This window comes from Rhineura floridana, chromosome 1 (genome assembly GCF_030035675.1).
Source record: "Rhineura floridana isolate rRhiFlo1 chromosome 1, rRhiFlo1.hap2, whole genome shotgun sequence".
Taxonomy (NCBI): domain Eukaryota; kingdom Metazoa; phylum Chordata; class Lepidosauria; order Squamata; family Rhineuridae; genus Rhineura; species Rhineura floridana.
Window position 1 is genome coordinate 29,420,735 of NC_084480.1, and position 18,956 is coordinate 29,439,690.

The window sequence follows — 18,956 nt, forward strand, 5'->3', positions numbered from 1 at the left end:
CACAATATGTTGACTATTTATTTTCATTTGTTTTGTTTATATCCCACCCTTCTGCCAAACAATTCAGGGCAGTGTATGTGAATCTTCCCCTCTCTCTACTTGATCCTCGCAACAATCCTGTGAGGTAGGTTAGATGGAGAGGTAAGCCCTAGGCACGCATTACTTACTCACAAGTAGGGTATTGTATTAACATTTCATTCCCCACCTTGCATGCTGGGGAGTCAGTTAAGTGGAGTGGCCGTGTGATATCAATCAATCACACATTACTAGGGAGATGCAGGTCAGCGCAGAAGTGCCCACACATCTCACTATAACATGTAATTTGCACCTTGCTTTTTTCCTGTTAGTAATAGCTAATAAGTGTTAGCTTGTGTGTGTGGGTGTGGTTATCAGTAGCCATTTTTATCAGTAGGAGCACATGTGTTGGGGCACAGCTATGGAGCCGCTCTCCCAACACCATTGTCACCGCTGTTTACTTGGATGGGGCAAGATGGTGATGGGATTGAAGCTGTGCAGGTGCACCAACAGGAGTGTTGCATTGACAGTGGTGGTCCAGCCATTACACCCTCATAGTCCCACTCCACCCCCATAGTGCCACTCCACCCCAGCCCTGTCCCCTTAAGCAACAGCAACACCAGTTTTCGAAGGGTTGCTCTGCCTTCCACTCCACCATACTCACTGCTAATTGTTGTTATGCTGTCTCTGGGTATTCTGCCTCCTTTGGCTACCCTAGATGGACCTGAGAGCAATTACCACCCCGTGAGCAAAGATTTGCTGGTGAGTTTTTGCCAACCAATTTGACTAGGAATTCACATTGATATTTACAGCAGGAACAGATGTAGCTGTGTCATAGTTTTGAAAGTCCAAGGAGATTCTTTAATACAGGAGTTGGCAACCTTTTTGGACCATTCCACATTTCAAGAATTTCAAAATAGATGCCAGTCACAGAATGGTTGCTGTTGGGGTGTGGTATGACACAAAATGACTGCCACTTCTAAAAAGAGACAGGACCATAAAATGATGTGGGCATGCCCTCTGTCAGTGCCCCCCCCATTCAATGGAGAAGAAGGCACCCATATCAGTCACCACTGCACTCACTCACAGAGAGAAGCTCTTTGCACCTCTCCTGTATTCAAAATGGAAGTGAGGGTGGATCACCCAATAAAATGTAGGCATGTTTAAGAGGGCATATTTAATGTAGGAGAGGCTGAACAGGAGCAAACAGTCTCTCATGTATTGTGAATTCTTGAGGGGATATTTACGGGCGCCATTGGAGGTACTGGCAGGTGAGCTGTTGCACATGGATGTCGGGTTGGTGACCCTTCTTTTAATATATATGAAAGAGAGAGCATTCAGACATTGGATCCTTCACCAGCACTCTGAGTCCAAGACACAAACAAACATCACACAGAGCTGCTCATTATGTCCTGTGATTTTGTACTAGTGTTATTGTACTAGTGTTGTACTAAGCTACTCATGTGAAGTTCAAACGGAAGCAATATACCCAAGGCCCATGAGATGCACACTTGGTAGGCTCTTGGCTCTCTTGTTGCACACAGTCTTCGTCCCCTGACAATTCCTTTCATCTGAATTGTCTCCACAGTCATTTTCTCTATTGCATCTCAGTTGTCTGGCAATGCAACGGCCTGTTTTGGAGAAATAACGGTAACATGACACATTTCAGGAATGACTTCTTGCTAAGAAGCAGTAGCCCCTGTGGCACAACTCAAGGTGTGTTAGTGCTAATTGAACAGCACTGCAGTGTACTGAAGATCTAGTCCAATCTAGTATAAGAAACATGCTGGTTTAAGAAAAAGAAAAAGGGTGCTCTAAATTGACAGGTCATGAAGCAAAACAGTACCTTAAAGAGGGATTTATGCCCTGGATGGTTTAAAGGCCTTCAAATTAATCTGGAATTAGTAACTTCCTGGACAGATGTAAAGATCCTACTGAATACAGCAAGAGTACTGCTTTCAGTAATGCAGATGTGGGGAACCTTTAGCCTTTCAGATGTTGCTGAACTACAACTCCCATCATGCCTGGCCATTGGCCATGCCTACTGGGGCTGATGGGAGTTGTAGTTCAGCAACATCTGGAGAGTCAACAGGTGCATCATGCCTGCAGTAATGAATCAGCATTAGAAACAAATCTAACTTGTTAAGACCTGTGGGGGTACACTTTTGAGCAAGTTACTTATCACACTTTGAGAAGCCGCAGATCATGCTGTTAGCACACATATGGTAAGATGAAAAAGGCTGGACATTCACAGGAATGGGACAAACACATTGTTGCTTGAGCAAAGGGCAAGATGCCCCCACCCAGCTTTCCAAATACAAAAAGCTGTCTGGGCTGGCAGATGAATCTTACTTCAATACTGACAATGAGACAGAGTCCTCTACTGCACTTGAGGGCAGCAGGTTGGTATGTAGTGCCATCCCCTTTTTTTTGCCATTTTGTGCTAGCACCCACAGCACTTTGACCAAGATATGAGTACAGGAACTTAATTTTTTTTAACCAAAAAAAATGATCACTGGTTATCTGAGCACGGCCAGTTTTTCTTCTGTGAAATGGTATTTTGTAGAGGCTGCAACAGTTTCTTAGATTTCCCAATGTGCCCTTGCTTAGGCCTGGAAAGTTTGGGAACTTCAGGTCAAGAGGTTCAGAATCTAAGAAATATATGGGCATGCATCAATTGTGGTCTACAAAGAGATATATAATACAGAAATTACCATTTTCACACTCAAACTTATTCCCACAATTGACTTCTTCTATCCTGCATATTTTCCTTGGGAAGCATCTCTGGAAATCTGCCAACTGCTCAGTACAGGATTGACCTCCAAACTGAGATGGGCGTAGCAGAGACCTGACACGAAACTGAAAGGGATGAAACAAGTGAAAATACAAAGACGAAATAATAATATGGTGTTTCTAGCTTCTGTGCTGCATCTGCATGTAGATCAAGTGTCTGTAACTGGATTATACAAATATGGCATTTGGCACTGGATGTGGAATGCAGTATATAGAGAACCTGAGGTTTCACTGCTCTTAAAATAACACAAGTTCTTGGCCCATAGAGTTGTGAAGATTAAGCTTCAAAGGTGTGCAGGTGTCCTGATGGAACATCAGATGTCACATAGAAGTTTAGCAGGAATTCAATGGGTTAGGTCAGGCACAGGCTGACTTCAGCTTGTGAGAGTCACGTAATATATATATATATTTACTATAGAACAGAGTTTTATTGAATTAGTCTGTAGACCATATAAAAAGAGAACAAAATTAAGTACATGTAAACTCCACATGCAAATAAAATACATTTTAAACTTCACTTTAAAATGCATAAAATAAAATGCATTTCTTTTTGCTAGAGTTTAAACATTAAAATTTAGAGGATAGATGCCAAAATGAATGTATATCTTTACAACTCAGAATCTTCACCACAGCAGCCTAAACTAGATTCCAAATATCTTTTCCTAAGACTGGATACCTTTCCCTCAAAAGAGGCAGCCTTCCAAGGTTACATACAGATTGGAATGAGTTTCATACTAGAATCTCAAAAATCCACCAACCACAGCAAATCTATGGCTTGGGGTGGTGTTTGTTTGTCTGTGAGCATACATTTAGAAACAAGGAACAAAGTTTCTGTGAGCACATTCTTAGCCCAGCACTCTGTTTTCAGTACCAGACCAGAGTTTACAGTTCATTCGCTCAAAAACCCACTCTTGGGATCCCCCACAAGTTTAATTCATTTCACCGGCCTAATATGGAGGTGGTAGTGGTGGTGATGGGGAATGCTATATAGTTGCTGGCATTGAAAAAAAATGGACTTGGGAATCTTTGCTGATCTACTGCAGATTACCCACAGATCTCCCAGAATAGATGTCAATCTACCTTCCGACTACAGTGGGTTAGGCTATGGCCCACATAGTTCTTTACCTTTCACAAAGTTAGGCAAACACTTATGCATATGGTGCTTTGCATAGATTATCTCACTAGCCCTTCCATCAGCCCTACATGGTAGACTAGTAATCTTATCCTTGAATTTCAGATGGGTAGTTGAGGCTGAGGATATTAGTGTCCTTAAGGCTATGGAGAGAGTCCACAGTGGGCTCTGAGTTGAACCTGGACAAGCTCCTGGCTCAGAGCTCCTGTCTTACCCACTATACGAGAAAGCTAGGATGGTTGCTCATGATGTTGCCACACTTCCATTCAAAACTAATAATGGCAGATTGTTATATATAAAACAAACAACATCTAACCAGAATGATTATCAACTGGTATACATACACTATGTCATTGAGATTTAAATAGATCTTCCCCCTTAAAATCTGGAGATGAATAAGCTTTTCAACATCTATACAAATTTCCAAAAAAGGTAGTTCTAAAGTTTTCCAATGCCCAAGGGCAACCACATTTCATTACGTTTAAATCAGCCCAACCTTATGTTGATTAGGATTTGTGTCAGATAGGGATAGGCAAATCTCTCAATTTCAGTTTCTCTCTGGGCTCATCTACACAGTGGTTTAATGTGTGTTTAGTGCTACTCACATCTCATTTAAATTTGCATGGTTCACATGACGTGACCAGCAAACAGAACCTATCACACAGTTCCCCCCTGTAAATCCATACTAACCCAATCCACTGATAATACAAAAAGAGAAGGAAAAAATGTCTTCACTCCCTTTCTCTAGTGCTTGCAGACACTTTGCTCCAATGCTTTTAGGTGGGTGTGTCAATTGTTCCCCTCTCTATCCCCACTTCCTCCTCCTCCGTTCATTTTATTTCCTGTAGGCTGACAAGCAACTTCCAGTTCCTCTCCATTCTGGCTATTTTTATGTTGCTGCAAATGGTGCCTTTGTTTTCTTTCCCCCCTACCTTGTGCGCAAAAGCATATGACTGCTCAAACAAAGATTTGTATTTCAGCTGTATCCTACCAGGGCAAACACAGATATTCACACTTCAGGTTTGTTTTGTTTAAGGAACCTACTGCTGCTGGTAAAACAAACTGAGCATGCTTGGTCATCTGCAGATGACGCAAATGAAAAGCGAAGGTAAAAGAAGTGTATTTCCTATGAAGAAATGCTTCCATGTAGATGAGCCCTCTGTTTCTAATTTTTCCCATCTGAAACTCAGTTCTCCACATCAGTTTTTTTTTGTAAGCCCCCATGAAAATTTATCAGCATTTTAATGTGAATTAGTTTTGGGAACTGCAAATTAGGTAGGTTTGCCTTTAAATGCAAACTGAACCAAATCTCTCCCTAGTATCAGGTTTACAAAGCAGGAAGGTGGTGGTGGTAGAGGAGGAGGAGGAGAATTGGGTAGGAATCACTAGGGGTTAACTGTTGCACCAATCCACCAATCCAAATGATAGCATTAAATGCATTTAAGCTGCCAAATACTGCTGGGGGTTACTTCAGCTTTGTGCTGTAGTAACTCCTTCTAGAACCATACCTGACTGCATATGCACTGTTTGCATAATAAACCAGGCGCAGAAGAACATCTCCACTGCTGAGACAGTAGCATCAACTCAGGAGCCTGCCTGTGCTAGAAGATCAGTAATTGAATAGCCTATTACTGTGAGCTTTACACTGCAAACATCTTAAGTAGGGTTGCCAGGTTCAATCCCTGAGACTGATCCTGTATCTTTAGGAGAAAAGAAAGTCAGCCAAGTGCAGATGTTCTTGCAACCCAGTAATGGGAAAAACCACAAGGTGGAATTCTCCCTTCCCCCTGCACAACTTTTAAAGATACAAAAGACCTCTTGGAGGCTGAGCCTGGCAACCAAGAGGTCTTCTATATCTTTAAAAGTTGTGCAGGGGGAAGGGAGAATTCCACCTTGTGTTTTTTCCCATTACAGGGTTTCAAGAACACCTGCACTTGGCTGACTTTCTCTTCTCCTAAAGATACAGGATCAGTCTCAGGGACTGAACCTGGCAACCCTAAAGTACTGTATGGGGAGTTGCCCATTTTCTTGGAATGTATTCCATTCATCTTCTTATGTTTTCTAAATTGTGCATGCTGTCTCTGAAAGCAAAGGGAAATCACAGAGTTCTAGTTTGTTCACGCACTCTTGCGTGTTAAATTTGCTTACTTGTTTTTTAACACATGGGTCACACTCTGACCAGGTGCCCCAGTCACTGAGCTGGCAGTTGATGGGGCAGGCTTGCTGGTTACAGACCCGAGTTTCACTCCAGGCACACAATCTGTCGCAAGAATTCTTATAATAATAGGCATCATAGACTCTTTCTCTGCAAGATGAAGATGCTTAAATCAGTGTTGATTTTCAGGACAGGGAGATAGGGGGTACACACAATCCCATACCTTACATATTCCTCCAAGGCAGAGAACAGATCCACCCCAACTAGCAACGTGTATCCTGACTACACACCTGTCTGCCCATGTGGCGAGCACGAGACGTGGCCCTATGCACCTAGTGATTTATGTACATGGTACTCCTCCATATCAGGTGGGAATCCTGGGCCAATCAGAATCCCCTTTCTATGGGGAGGTTTTGCACATGTACATTGTCACCTGCTACCTGTCTCTGGTGCTGCTCACTCCACCACCCCCGTTAAGCTTGCTTGGGGTGGGATTTTTTCCTTGAGGACACCTTGCCGAGAGTCCTGCCCCTCGATCTGGAACCAATTATTGATGGTTGCAACTAATTTGGGAAGATTTTACTTGCATAGTTTTACATATCCAGTCAATCACTGTTTTGCAGGAGAAGGTGTCTTACAGATACCATCCTATCTGGAGGTCTGTTCTTTATGATGTTGGAATCAGGCCTTTAGTGTTGTGGCACCTACACTTTGGAATGCCCTTCCACTGTGTATCAGACACTATTCACTATTGTTTTTGTGACACCTGATAAAAATGCTCCTCTTTTAACAAGCCTTCTAAAACCTTTATCCCAGTTGGTATGTGCCTTGGATTTATTTTATATATGTGCTGTTGTTATTTTAAACTATATTGTATTTATAATTGTTTTTAAAAATTGTTTCTATATATGCAATTCTTTTAACTGTTTTTATCCTCTACATCTAATTGTTTTATATATATTATATTATAAGGCGCTTTGAGATGCCTCATGGGAAGTGATTCATAAGTGAAACAAATAATAAAAAACAAGCTCTCTCCTCTTTGTCAAGACAAAGGGAATAATTATTGATGGATGGTTACATAAATTCAATAAATAACAATACTATTATTTCTATAACGTATCTCTCAAATTAATGTTTGAGTTTGTTGTTGATCAAGGCAAAAAAAGTCTGTGTTCTGAAGGGAAAAACATCTTGTGGTTGCTTATACCAACCTTGATCTGCTTTGTATTCCATGATTGCAAGTCTTTGAACAACTGGACCAGGAACTCCAGGGATAATGGTCACAGAAGCACCCAAAACTTTTCTTAATTACAGTGCTCAGTAGGACAAGGATCACCAGACTGGTTCTTTCCATAGTCTGAAAGTATCAAGCTACAAAGGATGGATGCACATACATCTATTTTACCTATGGCAATAGTCCACTCTCAAAGATGATATATACATATTTTAAAATAAATAATACACTGTCCTATTGTCAACAAATCAAAATAGGGCCATAGCTCAGTGGTAGAAAGTGAGCACCTGTGTGTTAAGTTTGTGTGTTAACATGAAATTAGTATACTTCTCCAGCAAGCACCCCACTAAAATTATGTAGGACTATGAAATGGAAATGGACTGCCTTCAAGTCGATTCAGACTTATGGCAACCCTATGAATAGGGTTTTCATGGTAAGCGATATTCAGAGGTGGTTTATCATTGCCTGGTCTCCCAGGTCGTAGTCCAACATCTTAACCACTACACCACACTGGCTCATATGCAGCCTAAAATAATCATGAGGCTGAAGAAATCTCTCCTAATTTATTGAGGGGGAAGGCAATTAAGGAGGAATATAGTTCATATGGAGTGAATATACAAGGAAATTGACTCTGCTCTCCAGAGTTTCTAGAATTTGGTATCCCCTGCTGAAGCTGATTAGTGCTCCTGTTGGATTCTTACTGACTGAAGTAAAGTGCTTCTTACTGACTGAAGAAAGTGCTTCTTCATGCAACATGTAATTAATGTATGGCATTTTCTACCACAAGATGCAGTGAAGGCTACTCATTTAGGCAGCTCTGCATAAGGATTAAGAAATTCAGGTCTATTCAATGGCAATTAGCCATAACAAGGGGGCACTACAACAAAATATTGCAAGGTTTCCTGACTTCCCAACAAGAGTGTTCCAATTCAGGGTTCAAGCCATCCATCCAATGCAAAGCCCTCCTCCTCCACCAGCCCCCCTCCCATGTTCAGCTTTTCTTTTCCACCTGTCTCTCAACATTCTGTTGCTGCAAAGTGTACCTAGTCCTCATTTGGCTTTTCTTTGAAAGATGTTTCTTATGTCTGAGAGCACATTGATACTTCCTCCTCCTATGTCGATGGCTCCATTTCTGTCGGCACTTACTAGTTGCATTTGCTATTAGAGAGAATGCAACAACAAAATGGAATCTCTGTCTTCAGAAGCAACAGGAGGCCATTTTCAAGCCCCGCTTGTGGGCTTCCTAGAGGCATCTGGATGGCCTTTGTTCTAAAAGAGTTTACTGAACCTGATAGGTCTTCATCTGATCCAGCATGGCAATTCATATAGTTGCATATTTTTTCTGAATTTATATATGTATAGCCCAACAAATAAAAGAATCAACATCTGTCAAAGAAAGAGACTTACCTTGGTGGACTGAAAACCATGTGTGAGAAGCCACAAAATGCCAAGTCTGGTTGATAATGTGGTAAAGGAAAGAGCACTTGGAACTCTAGTCCTACAGTCTACTCTTAATATGTGTTGATTTTTTTCCGCTGCCCATCAAAAATAGAATTGGCCTTTCTGATCAGACGTTTATTTGTATTAGTTAAGTTTTAACAGAACAGAAACTTTACTCCCAGAATTTAAGTCAAGCGGACCCTTGGTTAAGGTTGATTAATGCTAAACACATATTGGCGAGGCAACAGATAACCATTTCAGAAGGAATTCTATAAAGTCATACAAAAGCCACTTGCATCAGGCAGGAACTCCTAACTATGCATTCCAATCATCACAAGGTACAACTCTATGGATTCCTAAAAAAATAATTACATAATAGTCCTAAAGCTGGCCTTTTGAGTTGCTGGAAGTGGTGTTAAGTGTCACTCTGCCACAGAGGGAAGCTCATTGGTAGGATGACACACACACCACTGGAGGCTTCCCAGTATGCTCACAGTAAGCTGCATGGTTGAAGATAGCCTCCTAACAGTGACCCGCTTGTGGCATGGGAGAAAACAGGGTGTTTTGGAGGTGTGTCTTGGGAGGCCATGGACCCACAGGATCCCAAGTCCCCTTGTTCCCTTTGATTTGCTCCCAAAGGGCCCAAACTCACACCAGCCCTGGGGCTGTGATAGTAATGTCCTTCTCATTGAATCAATGGGAGGGAAAATAAAATGGGAGGGAAAATAAAATGCAGATCATAGAATCTAGAATCATAGAATGGTAGAGTTGGGAGGGACCTATAAAGCCATCGAGTCTAACCCCTGCTCAATGCAGCAATCCAAATTAAAACATACCCAACAGGTGGCTGTCCAGCTGCCTATTGAAGGCCTCCAGTGTTGGAGAACCCTCCACCTCGTAATTGGTTCCATTTTCGTACCACTCTAACAGTTAGGAAGCTTTTCCTGATGTTCAGTTGAAATCTGGCTTCCTGTAACTTGAGCCCATTATTCTGTGTCCTGCATTCTGGGATGATCAAGAAGAGATCCTGGCCCTCCTTCTCTAATAAATGGAATGATAGAAAATATAGAAAAAACCTCTGCCCTCCCCCCCACAGCTAGCCAGCAGGGCTTGGGATATGGCAGTTGCTTGATCATAGAATCTCCCACCACCACTGGATTGCTCTCTTAGTCTATAATCCTGTGCATGTTTATCGGTGAAAATGTCCCATAGACCTCAATGGGACTGGCTTCTGAGTAGACATGTAGCACCCTGTACTATAAAAATGCTGTTTTCAACATCACCCTGAAGGGTTTTCCTCTTGCTTTTGCAAAAAACTAGACATTAATAAGAACGTAAGAGCCCTGCTGGATCAGACCAAAGGCCCATCTAGTTCAGCAGCATCCTGTCCTCACAGTGGACAACCAGATGCTTTTTGGTAGCCTGCAAGCAGGACTTGAGAGCAAGGGCACATACCCCACATGTGATTCCCTGCAACTTGTACTGAGAGAAACACTGCCTTGGGCAGTAGAGGTAGAACGTAGCTGTCATGGCTAGTGGCCACAATTATGCAGACTCTCCCGAGCCTTGCCACTTTTCTGTGAGTTCCCCAAAGCTGCAGAAAGCTTGCATCTCTGGGGCACATCTTACACTCTTGGTTGGCTCCTGGAGTTAATATTGTATACAATGGAGGGTACAAGAAGTGTCCCAGACAAAGGCAACAGCAGAAGCCTTATGAACTCAGGGAGCTGCCTTATAGCAAGTCAGGCCATTGGCCCGTCTAGCCTAGTACTGTCTACTGCAAGACAAAGTGTCAAAGCAGACATTTTCCCCAGCCTAGCATCCTGAGCTTCTTTCTAGTGTAAAGGGTGGGTGTCAAACCAAGGATCTTTGGGATGCAAAACATGTACTCCTCGCAATGCAGAATGTAAGAAGTCAGCCAGCTGAAAGAAATAGATTGTCTGCTCATGTCAGCTGTCTAGAGCTGCAGAGGCCTACATTTAACAACTGGTAGGGCTGGCCTACTGTGCAGCAAGCTGAAGCAACACACTTCAGATGGCATGAGGATGTGGGGTGGGTGGGAGAGTGAAAGCAGGAACTGATGTTTGACTAGCACAGCAAGTGTTAGTCATAGCAGTGTGTATGTGTGTGCCATTGCAACCAGCAAAACATCCGAGGTTGACACTGCCAACTGGCCTTAATTTTATGGAATTCTTACTGCTTGGTATTTTTTATCTATATTTTCAACATTTAACACTCTGCTTATTTTCAGAGGCACTGTCCTTGGATTTTTTATTATAAATTTGCCTCCTAGAAGAGGCACCCTGTACAAGCTCAGATGCACTCTGTCCACAGACCATATTGTTAGAAAAGAAGCTGGCTTCCTTCAAATGAAAGACACTCTTCACATGATCAAAGAGAGTCAGCTGAAGAAAAGGCAGATTGGCACAGCCCTGAACCCCATGCACAGGTAGACCACAGGAAAAAACAGAGCTGAACTGGAATGCACAGTCTTTGAAATGAAAGCCATATGTAGGGGCCCAGAGCAAAAGTAGCCCAGCAATGATTCTGATGGCTCTTAGTCCAAGCAGCTTCCTTCATGTAGTATTTTATAGCGCACTCTGGAACATGTCATTGCCCCCAGTGTACAGAGGTTGGCTGTCATCGTTCTGTATCTAACTTTGATGCAGACAAGGTGCTCTTCACGTTGCGGGCACTGGTTAGGCAGCAGGCAGAAGCATGCATTGTGTGACTCTACAAGACAGAAAGGGTTTTTTGTTTTACTCAGATGGTACCCAGGCATATTAAAGGCTGGAAATGTTATAGAAGGAAGGCAGAACTACACAGAATGGGGCTGAGCCCCTGGCACCACCCCCAACTTGCATGGCACTGAGATTGATGTATGAGGCATGGATACCTGCAAAGAAAAGCCTATGCATGCAGCCTCTTCACTGTTTTCGGCATTCTGCATGCTCAGGGTTCCAGAGCACATGGAAGTCCTATGCATGCAAGCTTTCCTTTCCCTGTCCAATGTGTGTCCCTTCATGCAATGCACACACAAAGGGGGTTTGTGACACAGCATGCCTTTGAAAATTACAGGAGCGTTGTGGGATGAAACTCTAGAAAAGCACCTCCTGCAGTGCTGATGTAACATGAAAGGGCCCCCCACTGTTTACAATTAATCACAGTTGACCATTGAGATCCAGGACTTAAGACTGGGAACAGCACCATGTTACTGAAAGGCAGGAGATGGGAAGGGGTCATTGACTTCTTGCCTCTGAGGATCGAGATTATAATTTCTGGCTGGATTTAATCACTTGATTTGCCTCTTTTGACTACGTGCCAGAGTGGTGCAGGGAACAGGGGGGATGGATGAATCTGTCAGTTCTAGTTTCTCTCCTTCTCATTTTTCCAGTCTTAAATTCATTTCCACTTTTTTTAAAAAAATTAATCACATTTTTCTATAAATTAGGAGAAACGCACACTTTGGTATACAAATCTGCCTAGTATATGCCTAGCATATGCCTAGCAATTTCCTTCCAACAATGCATTTTTTAAATTGTGTGAGCTTTCCCACTAATTGATGCAGTTTGTACACATTCTTTGGTTGCAGCACGGCATTGCAAAATGTGTAGAAAGGCACATTTCAAAGGAGAGCTGTGTTTTGTTTCACGTATTGGTTCAGGAAGCATTGAATTGGTATGTTTGCTTTAAAATGTGAACCAAACAAATCTCAGCCCATCCCTGCTGGGAGCGTGCAACCATTTTCTGTTCCCTGGGGAAACAGGTTGGGAAGTCATAGGACCATAGGAAGCTGCCTTATACTGAGCTAGACTATTGCTCCATCTAGCTTGGCCAGCAGAGGCTCCCAAAGATTTCAGGCAGGAGTCTTTCCCAGCCCTACCTGGAGATGCCAGGGATTGAACACCTGGAACACCATCTGCATGCAAAGCAGGTGTTCAACCACTAGGGATGGAAAGATCTGTCAATTTCAGTTCTCTCTGTTTCTCACTTTCCCAATCTTAAATTCAGTTCTGTAGCGATTTGTGGTTTTTTGTCCTCAGCGTATTAGTGCGAATTTCTCCTAACACATTTTTGCATGCAGTTTTGACTAATATATACATTTGCAAGCAATTTCTCCTACCATGGTGCATCTTTGTATGTTATTTTCACTAATGTATATTCATGTTCATAAACATTTTCCCTTTACATATTAATTTTTGTAAACTTTGTTTGGTTGGAGAACTGCATCATAACATTCAGATAAGTACAAATTTTGAAGGATGGCTGCATTTCAGTTCTCATATTGTTTTAGAAAGCGCAAATTTGATAAATTTAGCTTTCAGTACAAACGGAATTGAATTTCTCCTCCTTCCCTATCAACCACTGAGCTACACTCCTTCTCCAGGACGCCTACAGCCCTTCTTGACATTAAGAGTTGCCAGGTCAAAAATTAAAAAGTTATATTTTCTCCTCGGCCTTCTGGAGGATTGTTACGCGGCTGTGCTCAGCTCTCCCAAGGTGAAACAGTGCACTAATTTCTGACTTCTTAAACTCACAGAAGGGGAGGGAAGTCTCTTTCCCACACCAGCCTCCTCTTGACCTTTGCTTGTGCAGCTGTCACCCTTTCCTTCTCTTGGCTGGTCTGGTCTGTGCAATGAGCCAGCCAAGAAACATTTTGTAACTTTATGGGAAAAACCACAATATTTTCCCCCGTTGCACAATAATGCTTGAACAAATAATCTCCTGGGGATTTTGCTTCACAGCACAGGCACACACTGAGACACATGCTAGAACCTCTTCATTAAACAAACAGCACTTTCTCATCTCAGTTGCTGCTATTTGTTCAAGATGGATTTTTTTTTTTTTACTCAGAACTGGGAGCTGAAGGGGATCACAGCTCCACTGGTGGCACCTTGGGACTTCTAGGGTTGCCCTGGAGGATTGACAGTGTCCTTTCCCTCAGTTTACCAGGGCCAGCATCAGGGGTTGCCACTGTTGCGCTCAGTGGTAGAGCATCTTCTTTTCATGCAGAAGGTCCCAGGTCCAATCCTTGGCATCTCCAGGTAGGGCTGGGAGAGACCTTCTCTGAAACCCTAGAAAGCCACTGCCGGTCAGGGTAGACAGTACTGAGCTCAGTAGTACCATTGGGTCTCATTCAGTATAAGGCAGCTTCCTACTTTCCTGTGACTAGCAGTGGCTCCCCAGGATTTCTGAATGGGATCTTTCCCAGCCCTACCTGGAGATGCTGGCTATTGAACCGGGGGCCTTCTGAAGGCAAAGCAGATGCTCTGCCAGCACGTTACAGTCCTTCCCCCGTCCTCTTTCACCGCATGTAGTGCAGGATACTTGGGCACACTACAAAGTGCAGTGCTAGCGAGACCCCAGCCAACCACCATATTAATTTACTATACAAATTAGCCTATGCAAATTTTATGCAGATTTTTGTTGTTGGACTGTGCCCAAGTGCTTTAGGTACCTAGCAATAAGAACATAAGAAGAGCCTGCTGGATTAGGCCAGTGGCCCATCTAGTCCAGCATCCTGTTCTCACAGTGGCCAACCAGGTGCCTGGGGGAAGCCCCTGGAAGATGCATTTCAACCTGAGCAAGGGAGAAGGGGAAGCCACAGGGGTAGCACACATATTTTGTACGCAGAAGAGCCCCAGATTCAATCCCTGGCATGTTCACCTAAAAGAATCTCAGCCAGCAGAGCTGGCAGAAACAACTGCCTAAGACTTTGGAGAGCTGTTGCCAATTGAAGCAGGTCAGTCCTGAGCTAGATTGACTAATGGCCTGGCTCAATGGAAGACACCTTCATATGGGAATGCCTTTTCTAAGACAGGGCTTGTCGCTAGCATTGTTTGGTAAATTATAGGGGGAGGATGTGAATAAAAATAAATCTGCACCCTGATTAATCAGGGGCACTTCTGAAGAGTTGGTACAACAACCTTTAATTCAGGGGGTAAGGAATCTGCAGGCTGTGAGCCAATCGTGGCCCTCCAGGGCCCCCAAGTTGATCTGCTAGGCCATTTTCCCCCAAACCACGCCTGCCCGCCCGCCCGCCCATTAGCTGACATCACTTGTGACATTATCTGATGGGTTATATCCCAGTTGGCTACATGCACCTCTGTTACTTGCAGCCACAGCAGCAGAATTTATACCCCCATTCATCATCTGGCATTATATCCTGCTCAGCGTGGCAGGATTTACATCAGAATTCCCTGCTAAATTGGAGGGCTTTTAACTACATCAAAATCCCCTGTGAAAACAAAGGAAAAAACCTTCATTTAAGCAGCACTTCACACGTCACATCACTGTGATGCCTGGTGACTGACAGTAGGTCTTGCCCAACCATCAAATTTGGCCTGTGGAGCCAAAAAAGTTCCCATCCCTGCTTTAATGGATTAATTAAGTTAATTGACTAATGTAACTAATTGCCACATGTGAGACCCACTGTGTTCAACATCAGGCTGGGCCTCAACCCAGAGCAACTGCAGGACTCAGGAGCCAGACTTACCTGCACAGTTCTCCCAGTCATAGCATGTGTCATAGCCACAGGGCTCTTTCTTTATGCTGCCTGCAGAGAGGTTGGCCCTTTCCTTGGCCCACCTCAAATCAGTGTCACTGAGGCAGGGGCCAGAATGCAGGAAATGGAGCGAATCCTCTACTAGGCATTTTTCTGCCAAGAACTGACAGCTGGGCTTTGTAAGGGCTTGTTCAGAAGTTGCATCCAGGACGCAAACATCTTCAGAATAGTGGCTGCCAAAAGGAGAAAGAGAAAGAACTTATTGGCTAGTCGAAGCAGTGAAAGGAAAAATGCAGAAGGAAGCAGCCTTTGGGTTTATTTATTTATTTTATTTATTTTATTTATTAAATTTATATACCACCCGACTAGCGATAGCTCTCTGGGCGGTGAACATAAAATAGTATAAAAATACAATGAATAACAAAATAATATTAAAATACAATCAACAATACAATAAACATTTTTAAAATTAGATCAATGTAACTTAAAATGCTTCAGAGAATAGGAAGGTTTTGACCTGGCGCCGGAAGGAAAGCAGAGTCGGCGCCAGGCGTACTTCCTCAGGGAGACTGTTCCATAGTTCGGGGGCCACCACTGAGAAGGCCCTAGATCTTGTCATCACCCTCCGGGCCTCCCTGTGAGTTGGAACCCGGAGGAGGGCCTTCGTAGCAGAACGTAGTGCACGGGCCGGTTCATATCGGAAGAGGCGTTCCGCAAGGTATCATGGTCCCGCACCGTATAAGGCTTTATAGGTTAATACCAACACTTTGAATCTAGCCCGGAAACATATTGCCAACCAGTGCAAGCTGGCCAGAACAGGTGTTATATGCTCGGACCGCTTGGTCCTTGTCAGCAATCTGGCCGCCGCATTTTGCACTAGTTGTAGCTTCCGAACTGTCTTCAAAGGTAGCCCTACGTAAAGCGCATTACAGTAATCCAAACGTGAGGTTACCAGAGCATGTACCACTGATGTAAGGTCCTCTTTACTCAAATAGGGACGTAGCTGGGCTACCAACCGAAGTTGGTAAAACGCATTCCTAACCACCGAGGCTACTTGAGCCTCAAGTGAGAGGGAAGAGTCTAAAAAGACTCCCAGACTATGAACCCGGTCCTTTAGGGGGAGTGTAACCCCGTCCAGGACAGGGTATAGATCCACCATCCGATCAGAGAACCCGTCCACCAACAGCATCTCAGTCTTATATCATCGAGGATACTTATATCATCGAGGATACTTGAGGGGTTTTTTGGAGGCTGCCAACGAGAGATGCCTTGGTCTGGCAAGCTAAGTCAAGGAACTTGATTGTTTAAACCCGAGTCAGGTACACAACAATAGTACATGTGTTGTGCAGCCTGTGGAGGTAAAGTTCTAGCAGTGGCAGGAGTTGCACAGATTTACTTGAGGGTTTAATTTAAAATGCTTTCCCTGTGTGCATGCAGAAAAACAAGGACTAGGGCAAAACAGACATCAGAAAGGATGGAAGGCGTGGAGGCCAACAGAGCCAATGAGAGGCACAGCCAGCTAATCCTAGTTTTGTCTCCATCCTCCTCCCTGTTGGGTCCTACAAAGGCAGCACGAGGGAGTAGGAAGCTGGCAACCAGGGACATCATCTAGATGGGCTATAAGTACAAAGGCAGAGGGTGGGGAAGAGAGCTGGCTGAGGGCCAGCTGAGACTGATGGGGCAGTGCCCCATTTGCCCTAAAAGGCTAGCCTCCACTGCTTAAAGGCAAGGAACCATCATAGTCCTGGCTATAGCTTAGTTTAACACACTGAGATTCTCAGCATGCCCACTGGATCGCAACCTGGAGAGTTCTGGGCAGGGATGAAGGGATGAGTTAACACACATTTAGGAATGTCTGTTGGGAGATAGTTGCATCCTGGTCAACACCCACTGATAATAAAAGCTTGAAGGAAGCTTTCCAGAATTGGAGAGGAGACCCTATGGAAAGCTTCAAAGTGATTGTTGGCAAGGAATGCATTCTATACAATCCATTTCTAAATACTCAGATCTGCAACACAGGTCATTGGAAGTCGCAGTGGCAGGTGTCCATTGGCTCTTAAGGCACAAGACCAGAGGCCAACAGTAGGTGGCACTACAGCCAAGGACAGGCAGAACCAACTAAGGACTCATTCACACTGGAGTTGAACCCCGTTTTAAAGATGAAGCTTTTTCCATCGTGATGAGAGTTTAAAGATTACACTTCCTACCTTCCAATCGCTGTTTTCTGTTCATATTGAAGGGAGTCAATCACACAGCTTCCTAATGACCACACCCTCTTAAAGTCAAACTATCACGTCCTCTGGTTACCTTGGCAACCGAGCATGCTCAGTTTGTTCCAAAGTTTCATAAAAAAAAAAAACACCCTAAGTTTGATTATTTGTATTTTCAGAATCCAGCAGGAATACAAATATTTGTTTGAACAATGTTATACTTTTTTGTACAAGTTAGGGGAGAAAGGGAAAAAAGCACTGTTTTCAGCAGGCTTGCAGAACGGGAGCCAGCAGGAAATGACATAACAAAGGGAGGAAGAGGGAGTGGGCATGGACTCACAAAAGCATAGGAGCTAAGAGTCTACAAGCCCCTAGAGATATGAACCACAGATGGTTTTTCCTTCCCTTTTTGGATTAAACTTGGATTTATTTGCTGTGGATTAAAAGCTGAAAGCACCAGGACACCTTCCCTTTGCCTCCTACATCATGTGATCGCTGCGAATTAAACAGGCATGCAAGTAGAACCCATCTCATGTTAAATTGCTGTGTGAACTGGCCCTAATTCTAGTTATGTCTTCATCTTCCTCCCTGCTGAGTTCTACAAGGGCAACACAGAAACTAAGGAGAAGAAAGCTGACACCCAGTGTCCCCCTCTGGACTGGTTGTAAGTGGAGGCTGGCTGAGGGAAGACTAAGCTTGGTGGAGCAGTGCCTTATTTTCCCTCATGGATCATCCTCTGATTGGATGGAAGGAGCAGCTTAGGTTCCATCACCTTTAAAGTGGGGCTTGACATCAGATCTGATGACTGGAAGTAACCTGAAGCCTGCCTAGGCAAGGAATATTTGAGAGGCAAGGAATCAAGAATGACATTAAGTTTACCAGGCAGGTTTATGGAACCCATACAAATCTGACATAGAGGCAGAAAATTCTTTGTTGTTCAGAAGGTTGAAAGTGGTACATGAGAAGCATTCTCTTTCACAGTGTGTACACTAATTCCTAGTCGAACAGGTTTTGTGTGGGCAGGAGGGGAGGGTTGATAGTGTTTCAAAAACTTATTTGACCAGGGGTGACGGTGGGACAAAAGAAATGTGCGTGTGCATCAATGCCTCTATCATGCCACTTAATAACTATTGTCTGCTTCTCGCCTCTTTATTTGCACATGTACAGAAAATCCAATAAGCCTTGAAATAGCATTGAAACTTCCCACGCCATACCTGTGAAGAGCTATACACATTTCAAAAAGCATATATGTGTCTGTGTGCATGTGTGTGTGTGGGAGAAATGAAACTTTCCTTACCCACAATCCTCTGTTGGGGACAGGCACACACATTGAGATCCAGCCTGCTTTTGGCCTGGGCCGCAACGGCCTTGAGCTTGAGTGTGATCATCTGCAAAAGTCAGCAATGCCATGATTTTTGAGGCGCTTAGAAATATGAATGCCATTCTAGATTTCAGCACTGAGCACTGAC

At 43.6% G+C, this 18,956-nt stretch overlaps 2 protein-coding genes across 8 annotated transcripts in view; both read right to left on the reverse strand.

Moving 5' to 3' along the window:
- The window catches only part of LOC133380240 (complement component C6-like), a 51,649-nt gene extending 42,771 nt beyond the window's left edge, over positions 1-8,878 (reverse strand). For 4 of the 7 annotated variants that reach the window (XM_061617100.1, XM_061617145.1, XM_061617136.1 and 1 more), the window contains exons 1-5: positions 8,740-8,877; positions 7,310-7,469; positions 6,089-6,245; positions 2,730-2,874; positions 1,505-1,646 (exon numbers count right to left, since the gene is read on the reverse strand). In XM_061617100.1, the coding sequence (XP_061473084.1) occupies positions 1,505-1,646; positions 2,730-2,874; positions 6,089-6,245; positions 7,310-7,452 (587 nt within the window). In that variant the 5' untranslated portion in view covers positions 7,453-7,469; positions 8,740-8,877. Of the gene's footprint in view, positions 1-1,504; positions 1,647-2,729; positions 2,875-6,088; positions 6,246-7,309; positions 7,470-8,739 lie in introns of all 7 variants that reach the window. The other 3 variants (XR_009761391.1, XM_061617110.1, XM_061617125.1) reach the window with 1 other exon arrangement.
- A 2,135-nt stretch (positions 8,879-11,013) lies between these two features.
- LOC133380236 (complement component C6-like) overlaps positions 11,014-18,956 on the reverse strand; it is a 47,733-nt gene continuing 39,790 nt past the window's right edge. Inside the window, exons 16-18 of the mRNA XM_061617085.1 lie at positions 18,785-18,875; positions 15,269-15,510; positions 11,014-11,505 (exon numbers count right to left, since the gene is read on the reverse strand). Coding sequence (XP_061473069.1) covers positions 11,330-11,505; positions 15,269-15,510; positions 18,785-18,875 — 509 coding nt within the window. The 3' untranslated portion in view covers positions 11,014-11,329. The remainder of the gene's footprint in view (positions 11,506-15,268; positions 15,511-18,784; positions 18,876-18,956) is intronic.